Source organism: Oxyura jamaicensis, chromosome 8 (genome assembly GCF_011077185.1).
Source record: "Oxyura jamaicensis isolate SHBP4307 breed ruddy duck chromosome 8, BPBGC_Ojam_1.0, whole genome shotgun sequence".
In the NCBI taxonomy this organism is placed as follows: domain Eukaryota; kingdom Metazoa; phylum Chordata; class Aves; order Anseriformes; family Anatidae; genus Oxyura; species Oxyura jamaicensis.
In genome coordinates, this window is record NC_048900.1 from 12919789 (window position 1) to 12931018 (window position 11230).

Sequence of the window (11230 nt, forward strand, 5' to 3'; positions counted from 1 at the left end):
AAACCTGCCCTCTCTTCTACCCTCCAGGGTTTAGATAGTGGGAAGAGGATGCACTCTGTAGTTGAAGGTTTTGCATTGAATTACAGCACCCACCACTCTGGAGAACTGACTCTTTTCCTAGCCCTAACAAACACTTTTCTCATAATCCATTTTCCCTACTCTTGGCTCCATTTCCCCATCCAGTGTTGCTCTCCTGCTGTTGATCTCCATGGGCCAGAGGCTGGCCCCAGCTAGGAGCAGACTTCCACAGTTTTGTTAAACCACTGTTGGCCCCTGCAAGGCTCTGATTCTCTCTCCCATCTCCTGTGGCTGGGAGATGCCATCTAGCAGGAAATGGTTCACCTTCTGGAGAAATAATTTTCTGCTGGTTTAGTTATCTGCCTCAGCGCATTGGCAGGACAGGCTGATCCCAGAACCAGTGCAAGCGGGCTGGAGAAGGATGCAAGATCACCCATGTGGCAAGTGCAATTTTCTCCCGTTTCACAGAAAGATGGGAGCTGAAAGACACAAGCACAGCAAATGCATGTAACAGCTACTCCTCTTCTTGATTTTTTTTTCTTTTTAGCATAACATACAAAGGCCGATGTCAAAGCTGTGGTAAACACAACCTTTCTAGTAACAGAGCGTGTCTCTTGTTCCCCTTTCTTTCACCAACTCCATGTAGAAGAAGAAACTCATTTCCTGTCCAAGAGGAAGTGAATAAGAGGGATGGTAACATACTCAAGCCCAGACTCAGCAGGGCTGCACCTCTCAGCAGCACAAGGGCAGCGGTTTCCCTCCTAACGTGCTTGGCTGTTGCAAAAGCAGGAAGGTGCTGTTACCACATGCTTCGACCAAAGCTAAAGGCCATAGTTAGATGCTCACAAAGAAGGCTTGGGAACACAAAGCTTTCCTAGAAGAGCTCTCCAAATGCCATTCCCCTTGGAGTGGGACCCATTTGTATGTATTTTTCAGTGAAGGTTTCCCTCTTGAAATAGGGATTTTTCTTCCCTGCCTTTCAGTTTTCCTCTTTTCCTGTGGGTCCCCAGTGCCCCTGTGCAATGTACACCTTGCTATCTCCTTCTCCTGACCCACGTGCCTCCATCTCCAAGTGTATATGAGCATAAATGGGTTTCTTCAAGCTGAGAAGTCCTCACTGCTGGCCTGGAAGATGCCTTCCTCCCCGCCAGGAGCCTGCCAATGCATCATGCTGCAGTTCTTCTCCAAAGAGCTGTGCCCAAGACAGCCCAGAATCATCCAGGTAGGGTTCAGCTTCCAACGTTGTTTCACGAACCAACAAAGCTGATGGAACATCTCCAGTATTGGGGAGTCCAAGCTTGCACTTCAGGCTCCGCTTTGTCAGCAGGCAGTGGCAGCACGTACCCAAGGATCTGGGCTCTCACCTGGAAGCAGCCACACCAGACAGGAGCAAAGGGAGTGCTCCTTGATAAGCTGCCTTCTCCTGTTTCAGTTAATAGCAGTTAACAGAAGAGACTTTCCTGCAAATCTTGCACTCCTACCTCCACAGCAGTGCTTGTCAACTCATCCTCTGTTAGCACGTCCCTGAAAATATAGGTGAAATAAGCATGCATATTATTAAAAATGCTTCTAAATGCTTCATCGGATACTTTGATGGGGAATCCAGAAATGTTAAGATCATTCCTCTTGTTACCTTTGTTTATCTAATGCCACCTAGAGGTAGCTGGCCAGCTTTGACATTGGTTGTTTTTGAAAATAGTTTCTCCTCTCTGCCCCAAATTTGGACTAATTTGCACAGAAACCAGTCTCCAGAGCTGAAAACCAGTCTCCAGAGCTGAATGACCCACACTGGCTCTTCTGCAAAGGAAGTGGAGGAGGAGGTGGGACAGGAGGAAAATGTCTGAAGCTGCCTTCTTACCCACTCCTACGCAAATGTGGTGCATCAGAACACTTTGGTTTGAGTATTCTGAAGGTACTAGGTCTGGTTTTCCGAAGTGATGACTGGAGTAACAAATATGAGTTGCCCTTCAGATGTCAGAGTGCTCACCAACAGCTTTCTCTGTATGCTTCAGGAGTTCAAGGTGAATATGTGTATCATTAGCAATGACACACACACAGTCATCCTGCCCACTGGACAAATCCGGGACTTTATCTTTGCTTAAATTATTAAAACTAACAATTAAACGTTTAATCTCTCGGAGCTGGGGTCAGCAGAAGGACAAACAAACGCCCAGCCATGGTATCAGGAGTTTCACCCACACAACAACCCTGCTAAGCCATCAGTTTTTCTTCTCTTGAGAAAGCACTTACCATTAACGGTTGTGACGGTCTCACTCCCTCGGTAGGATTTTAGTGTAGGCAGCAACATCTCTGCTAGTCCTGGTTTGGAACATTTTGGAGTGTTTAAGTATCTTCAAATAACTTAAGATTTTTTTTTTAGTGGGATGAAACTGTGCACATGTATTGATGTTACTTAAAGGGACAAGTAACTACTATAAAGCCAGCTTAGCCAGAAAAATAAGTGAGGGCTTACTTTTTAACTTTTGTCAGTCCTTGAGTAGCCAGCCACCTGCTGAATTAAAAATTAAGTTAGTTGAACAGTTAACTTCAAGGTATTTCAGACTCCAAGTAAATATTCAGTGACGATTTATTTGTCTGGTCTTTATTGTTATTACAAAAAAAAAAACAAAAAAAGCAGATATCAAAAAACAGCAAAGGTTTCACAAATTCCCCAACAGTTTTACGCACCTGAATGCTGTAAAATGGTGAACATAAAATGTGTTTACATCAGTCCTGGCCCTACTGTCAGTGGTAATCTGTGGTCTGGGATGCCCTGGGCTTTCTTAATTCTTTTTAAAATACTCTTTATTTTAGAACTTAATTTGTTCACTAGCTAACGCACTGTGTTACTACAGGAATGTTAACTGTCTGGTACCCTTAAAACTGTATCTAGAAAACAAAATACGGGAGCTTTGCAAGGCTGGTGTGGATACCAGTGTTTATTTCTCAGATTACCAGAGGCAGCCACCATGTTGTGCTTGAGAGAATCAAATCACATTCAAGTTGCTGAAAGGTGATTTACTGTGTGAAAGCTCCTTTGTCTTCTCCTGTTTAGGATCTTTACTCCCCAAAACAGAGAGTTCACTGGACTGGGCTCCAGTGTAAATGGACCATCAACCCTTTAAATTCTACCATCCAAACTGCAGGACAGGCAACTTTATCCTGTGTGACTTTCCCACTGGGGGCCTGGCATCTGATGACAAGACCTCAGAACTGGCCATGAGATGTGAGATTAACGAAAATACTCAGCTTTCTGGAATGATGATTGGTCAGGAGGGAGCCATTGTATTCTGTCCTGTTCACTGCTGTAGGTTCAGAGGCTGACCAAAGGAAACGTGGTCCTGTTATCTACACGAATAGCTGCCCCACTTCTCAAATATTTATCTTCTGTCAAGCCACTGCTTGGCTAGCAAAAAAGAATTAAGACATTGCCCTACGTCCCTCAGCTTTTGTTTGGAAAGTCAGGTCCAAATCTGCCACAGTTGTACACAAATGCAAAACATCCTAAACACAAAGTTTTATATGTAGCTCTATACATGTCACTGAAATGCTTGAGTACCAAATATTCCTGTTAGAAATAAAATTGCACCTTCATAATTTTCCAGAGTTTAACAAGAAGATCACGATATGCATTATTTGTCGGGTATGAAAGAAGCAGTGAGAAGACAAGCTGAGAGACAGACACTGCCCACAGGGCAGCAATGGCATTGAGTTGGTTGGGTTTTGCACCAGCATCTCCCCCGCCATGGATGGCAGACAGCTGCTCCCTGCTGGAGTCAAACCGTTTTCCTGGCAGTCAAAACACGGACAATGGACCCCACTCCTCCTGCAGCCAGGGCCTGAGAAGAAAAAAGAGGCAGTTCCTGGTCAAGCTGGCTACAGACTGAAACAACTGCTGCCAGGAAAGACTTCCTGACTGTATTTCAAAGGAGCATCTCCTAGCACTTTACATCAAGAGAAAAACTCTAGCACCCAGCATAGCAGGGAAGCATAACCACATTCATATGAAAGACAGTTATTTAATAAGCTTTTATCTCCCTATATAACTAAATTGCAAATTTCTCTTCCCTCTAGGAAGGAAATTCTAATTCCATCTGCCTGAATCACTACGTTGAACTATTTTGTTTGCATCAGTCTAACAAAAATCAAATTTTAAACACAGAATCTTTACCCAAGGAATCAGAAGAATGACAAAGAACGACACAGCTCTGAGTGTGCAGGACAGCACCCACCTCGCTGTGCGAAGTGGGGCATTTCAGTTTCACCAGGCAGAAAGGAGGTTCTTGCCAGGCTCAGGGAGCGTGCCCAGGACCCTAGAACCTGCTAGCATGAAGGACCTCGGTGGGAGCATGCCCTAGACACGCACCTTCTCATGCCACTGCAGCAGCACAGCACTGCTGTTGTCAGAGGGGCTCTCAAAGCCTTTGTAGATGTATTTCATCAGCAGATCGACACCATTCTTATCCAGCGACTGCACTGCCTTCTCGATATCGTTGGCTTTGAAAGAGATGAGAACCTTCAGGACAATGCTTTCTGCACGATCCTGTCAACAAGTAGGAAAGGCAGAGATACATTTATTCGCACATAAGGTACATCCAAGCACCAGTCACCTCCTGAACAAGTGGAACTAGAATTCTTCTCTTTAGCAATTTTAAAATACGTTTGAATAGAGCAGCTTGTACAAAAGATTGTGACAGTAACGTGTAACAGATACAGCCTCCCAGTGCTGAAGAGTGTAACAGAGCACAACAAGTTTGTTCTGCTTTACACTTTCCTGCCTCTGGGCTCATTTGCAATTTCCCACTTACTAAGTGAGGCTGGGACTAAATACTAAATTTTTGTATTGAAATTCAAGGTCTGGCAAGTTCAAAAAAAAATTTAAGGATTAAGTACTTGACTGGCCTCCGCTGCTACCAGAGCCTTTTCCACACCCTTGTACTGTTTAATGAGATGCAATTATCATATTCCATGGAACTGGTATTGGCCAACCTGGAAGTGGTGACTGCTGGAAGCCCCACGAAAAACTTTCCAAACAGCCAACTTCTGTCCGAGGCACGCAGGATGAACCTGGCAGCCTTGACAATATCCTGCATCAATAACCATTTGCAAGTCGGTCTGGATATCATTTCAGGCCCGGGAATTTGTGTGGCATGATTATAGCTGCATCTAATCAGCATAAATCAGCTCTTCCTGCCCATCCATCACTAACTGAGGGAGGATGAAAAAAAATGGTCTCAAGTTTGTTAGACTTTTAAGTAATTCAATTATATGAATGCTTCCAGCAGCTTCCTCCTGCAGAAATTACTGATGTTGGTTTTCTTGTTTATGTCCTACAGCTACTTAGAAAGAATTCTCACAGCAAGAACTAGGAGCAAAACTTAAATTCCACAAGCACAACTAAAAATGAAGCCAAACATGAAAATTCAGTTGCTCTGCCCTCTCCAATTCCACTGCCTTCACACTGTATTCTTAAATACATGAACACACATCTAATGGAAACAAGTCCTGCATGTGAAAACAAAGCTGGTCACTCTCTTAGACAGCAGGATCTGTAAGAAACACCAGTTGGTTCTCTGTGGAAGCCCTCAGGAAAGGGATGGAGCTTGGTGAAAAACCTCCTGTGCCAGAGAAGCCCAGCACCGTGGTTGTAGGGCTCCCCTCAAACCAGGAAGACAGTCCTCCACAGGTGCTCCACATCTGGGCAGTTCCTCATCTTATTTGTCTGTTGCTCTTGCTGCTGCAACCCTGAGCCACTCGAGGTTTATTCTGGGGAGATTCAGAAGTACATGCAGGCAGCATGCTCCTATATTCAGTCTCAGGGGGCGTGCTTGCGATTTCTGAGGTTTTAATGGCTTAATTTTGATTGGATGCGGTAACCATCTGTTCTTCCTTTTTTGTAGGTGCACGGTCTGGCTGTGCTAGCAGCGTCACTAGTCAGAGGCTGTGGTTCCTTGGTGGCTCGGTACCGGCTACGGCTCCATGCTGCCAGGGGAACTTGCACTACTGAGCTTGATCCTGACTAGACACAGGCATACGATGAAGTGCTGAGCCAGCCAGGGTACAGCACAGGCAGTAGATACAGGCTGAAGGACCCAATAAACCTGACCTAGCACCGAGTTAGAGGTGGCACACAGACAGATGACATCTGAGCTTTCTGAATAAAACACTGGAGGCCAAAGGTGTTTGGACACCGGAGAATACCCTAACGCTGGGTATCCTGGCAGCCGCCCTCCCCCGCCCCCAGGCTGCTGGGGGCTGGCGCTGCAGAAGCAGGGAGGCACTGGTAAGGAGTAACCTCGCGAGCCGGCTACCGCACCTTCACTGCCTGGTTCTTCGTGTTGATCGGGGGGTTCTTCAGGGCCGCCTGCAGCGCGGCCAGCATGTTCCCTGTGCCGGGCGGATAAGGACGGGCAAACAGCGGAACCACACCAGCCCTTCCCTTCCCCTCCCCCGGTCCCAGCCCCGGCCCGGTCCCTTTCCCCTTTCCAGTCCCGGACCCTCACTCCCGCTCACCCCGTCCCTTACCCCCCCCCCCGCCGTCCCGGCGCCGCTCCCGTCCCGCCCCGCTGCGGAAGGATATTGCCTGAGGCACGAGTCCACCTCCCCCTCGTCGGGCCCCGCCTGCCCGTCTCCTCCTTCCTCCTCGTCCACGAACTTGTTCTCGTCGTACTCGTCCACGTCCACCCGCCGGAAGCGGGCCGACGACACCGTGTGCTTCGCCATGGCCGCCCCGCTCCCCGCCGCCGCCACTGCCCGGCCCGGCCCGGCCCCGCCCGCCCTCACGGCGCAGGCGCCCCCCGGCCGCGCCCCGCGCGTGCGTGCTGAGGGCGGAGGCGGGGCGGGGCGGGGCGGGGCAGGCTTCCTGCCCCCGCGCGCCGCCGCGTCAGCTGTGGGGGGAGTGCGGCGCTCGGCCAGGCCTTGTGGCCCTGCCCCAAAGCCCTCGTGGGGAGCGGGGTTCTGGCTCCTGCTGTCCCGCTCTGCAGGGCTTCAGTAACAGACATGGCCAAAGTGCTGCTCCAGCGTTTAATTCGACTTTATTCCCCTTCCACTGACAGGAATTTTGTTTTTCCTTTGTAAACCACGTCTGGGCTGTGTAGATCTCGTTACCTACCTTACCCTATCGCATATTTCTTAGTAAGCAGAAGTGACACAGCTTCTGAACGCGTGGCGGCCCTAGAAAAGCCGTACATACCGCTGCTGCGTGTACAAACTGTCATCAAGGAGCCAGGTGTAGGAAGAGCGTCACTCCCATGGCGCCTCACCTGCAGAACCGCCCTCCTGCCGGCGGAGGAGTTGAGGCTGCTCCCTACCTTCCACCAAAGCCACCTCAGCTGTGAGGCCCCAGGCAGAGGCTGCAGTGGTGGCTGTAGTGCACGTGCTGTTTTCCAGCAGACGTTAGCTGGAGAACAATAAATTGATCGTAGGAGGTAACCAAAAGATGCTGAGGTTTTGTTAGTACTGCAGTGGGTTTATATTTGGGAGGTGTTGGTCTAAAATAAAAGGGTGTTGTCTTTGTAATCAGTAATTTGAGGTCCATGGTTGTTCTATGGATTAACTTTCCTAAGAAGTGACTTTAGCATTTTTTTTTCAATTTTCAATCCTGGTTTTCTGACCCAAAAGTGGTTTGAATTGTGTCATCTTCAGCGTAGGTGTCTGCTACTTGGAAATGTTTCATAATTACTAGTTTCACTGAATAATTCATTTGGCATTTTTAAATGCCATACAATATTTTTAGGTCCGGGGTATAGATGTTCCCTCTGAGAGCGCAGAAACATGAGGGGATGGCAAAGACCAACAGTCACTTGTGGGAGTACTGCAAGGACCAGTGAGAATCTCAGAAGTGACTGTGAGGACCAACAGTCCCCTGAGGGGTGACCGTGAGAACCAAAGGTCGCTTGGATGGACTGTGAAGCCCAATGGTCACCTGGGTTGGGGAGGGGGGAGGTCCACTGGTCACCTGGGGGAATTGAGAGGACCAATGGTCTCCTTATGGGAGGGGGGGCATATAGTACCAACAGTTGCCGAGGGAGGACTGCCAGAATCAGTGGTAACCTCGGGGATAACAGTGAGGATACTCTCAAAGAGAGGCATCGAGACAACGGGAAAGCAACTGATCAAATTGATCAAGTTAGGACAACGATGGGGACATTTTAGAGAGACCGCCTTGCTGTTCCCTGTTAGGGAATGGCGAGAATTTGGGAATACCATGTGGGAAAGGACTATAACGGGGGATTCAAAAGATGAAAAGGAGGTGAAAACTGTCCATGAGTTGCGGCAGACGGTATTAGACATTAAAAGCCATGAAGGCAGAAAGGGAAGTAGCCTGTGCCGCTGCCCAAATGCTAGCCCTGGGGCCGGCCCCTACAAAGTCTGGGGACTCTGAAAGAAAACCCGGGACTCTTGTGCGCATTTTCGGACTTCCTGCGCTGAAGGGAATGACCGGGGCTATGTGCAAAACTATCGCTGAGCTCCGTGCAAGCATCGAGGGCAAAATCTCGAGGGCGTGTCGATCCCGCAATATGAGGAAGTCCCGCCGGACCCACCATCGAGCGCGGAAAAAGCGGAAGTTGGCGGGGCCAGGTCAAAGCAGAGACCTGAGCCGCTTGCGGAGGTAACACCCCAGGACGCCCAGGGGGGATGTCCTGCACCGCCCACAGGCGAGGGAGGAGAGGTTTGCCGACCTCCGCCCTCGGCTCCGCCGCTGCTGCTGCCCCCCCCCCGTGACCCCCCACCCCCGGGCCGGCTCACCCTCAGCCCACCAGCCCCTCTGCTGGCGCTGCCGACGGTAGCTCGGCCAAGGCTTCAAACCTCCTACCCCAGATCTGTGATAACTTCTTATGGTATTTACTAAAACAAAACAAAACCAAAAAACAGGAAAAAAAGAGAAAAAAAAGGAAGAAAAAAGAAAAAGAAAAAAAAGAAGAGAAAAAAAAGAAAAAAGAAAGAAAAGAAAAAAGAAGAAATAAAAAAAGAGAGTAAAAAATGAAAAGAAAAAAAGAAAAAGAGGAAAAATAAAAAGGAAAAGAAAAAAAAAGAAAAAAGAGGAAAAAAGAAAAAAAAGAAAAGAAAAAAGGAGAAAAAAATAGAGAAAAAGAAAAAAGAATAAAAGAAAAAAGGAAGAAAGAAAAAAAAGAGAAAAGAGAAAAAAAGAAAAAACAAAAAATAGAAAAAAGAAAAAAGAAAAAAGGAGAGAAACAAAGAGAGAAAAAATTAAAAAAGAAAGAAGAAAAGAAAAAAGAAAGAAAAATGAGAAAAAAAAGAAAGAAGAAAAGAAAAAAGAAAGAAAAATGAGAAAAAAAGAAAGAAAAAAAGAAAAAGAAAAAGAAAGAAAAAAAAGGAAGAGAAAAAAAGGAGAGGAAAAAGAAAAAAGTAAGAAAGAAAAAGGAAAAAGAAAGACAAAAAAAGGAAAAAAAGGAAAAAGGAGAGAAAAAAGAAAGAAAAAGAAATAAAAAAGAAAAAGAAAAGAAGAAAGAAAAAAGAAAGAAAAAAGGAGAAAAAGAAAAAGGAAAAAAGGAAAGAAAAAAGAAAAAAGGGAGGGAAAAAAGAAGAAAAAATAAAAAAAAAGAAAAGAGAAAAAAGAAAAAGAGGAAAAAGGAGAAAAAAGAAAAAAGGAGAGAAAAAAGAGAGAAGAAAAGAAAAAATAGAAGAAAAAAGAGAAAAAAGAGGAAAAAAGAAAAAGAAAAAAGGAAATGAAGTGAAAGAAGGGAAAAAAAAGAAAAAAGAAGAAAAAAGAGAAAAAAACAATAGGGGGGAATAAAGAGGAAAAGAAAAAAAGGAAGAAAAAGGAGAAAAAATGAATAAAAAAAGAAAAAAGAGAAAAAAGCAAAAAAAGGCAAAAAAAAGAGAAAAATGAAAAAAAAAGAAAGAAAAGGGAAAAAAGGAAAAAAAAGAAATATAAATAAAATAAAATAAAATATATAAACTAAAAGGGGGAGACACCCAGGAAACACCACAGAACAGGTTGGGAAAGGCACTTTACGTAATGAATCAGCTAGTGTTACCCTTTCCTCACAAAGAGGTACCACCCATAGTAAAACATTACAAAAGTATGAATTCCACACTGTCACAGGTGCCACAATCAGAGCAGACCTTAGTGATGGTAAAAAATTTAAATACGTGTCTTTGGGAGGGACCCCAGCCTCTAATAACTTGGGGTCGAGAGTATGCTTGTGTCTCCACAGGTCACGGACCAAGATGGGTACCAGCAATGGGGTAAGGCCATGGTTGGCTTCCTCCTCACAATCGCCACTGTCATCGGTTATTGCCAGCTCTGTGTCTCCATCCAACCTTGCCACAACATTGGGGTCACCCTCACCAAGATGACAGGACAAGAAGCGATGTGCCTGTCCCTGGCTAGTGCTAACGACCCGTTTACGACATGTCTGGTGGGGATCCCGGCAGATAACAAAGACTGGACTGTCTACTTGTCACGAGCGCCCCTAGAGCCACAGGAATTAGATATCCTGGTAAGCGTAACAGCCACAGCATGTGTAAGGTTCAATTACATGGGCAAAAACCAAACCATGAAACAAATTGTCAATGTCACACTCGCTCCTTATTGCAATGCATCTTTTTGGTGTAATTATACAAAACTGTAATAGCATCATTCCTTGCGCCATGAGCCGCTCTGCTCGGCTGTGGGATCGACTGTGGAATGGACGCCCCTAGGTGCACCCCGAGCATTTTCCTCGGAGGGGTCTCCACTCTCAGCCGCTCACCACGGGAGTGGACAAGGACCTCCTGAAGCCGCGGACAAATTATTTTAAGTGTTATTTTCTTGTGGTATGAATGAAAAGTGCAAGAGGCCTCTTTGCGTGTTTGTGTGATTGTGCTGTGCGAGTGAGAAGCAGCATCGCGGCGAAGCACCAACCCTTGTGCTTAGTGGCTTGTTGACTAATGTAGACTCTCGTAGGCACGCTACTTTACAATCGTAATTTTGCATGCGATTTTCACCCTGTTGCTTATTGTAGTGTTTGCAGTGCTTGATAGAAAAATCTATAGAAAGCACTTGGTTGGTCAAAAACAAAAAGGGGGAATTGTGGGAAAGGAATTTGCAGGTGGCTTTGCGCTGTTTCCCACGTCCCTGAATTAGAGATAATGAGGAAACAAGCTAGAGACGCGTGCACAGAGAAGCTAGACCAATCATAAGTTGTTGTCGGCGCGTGCTGTAGTTAGTAGCCTATATATTCTTTGTTAGAACTTGCAATAAAGG

At 46.2% G+C, this 11230-nt stretch overlaps 1 protein-coding gene across 1 annotated transcript; it reads right to left on the reverse strand.

Moving 5' to 3' along the window:
- Nucleotides 1-2587: 2587 nt before the first annotated feature.
- Nucleotides 2588-6810, reverse strand: ARPC5 (actin related protein 2/3 complex subunit 5). The gene is made up of 4 exons (XM_035332849.1): nt 6599-6810; nt 6335-6407; nt 4385-4561; nt 2588-3857 (listed from the first exon to the last, which is right to left on the reverse strand). Exons 1-4 carry the CDS (start codon nt 6739-6741, stop codon nt 3795-3797), a joined length of 456 nt encoding a protein of 151 aa, XP_035188740.1. The 5' UTR covers nt 6742-6810; the 3' UTR covers nt 2588-3794.
- Nucleotides 6811-11230: the final 4420 nt, after the last annotated feature.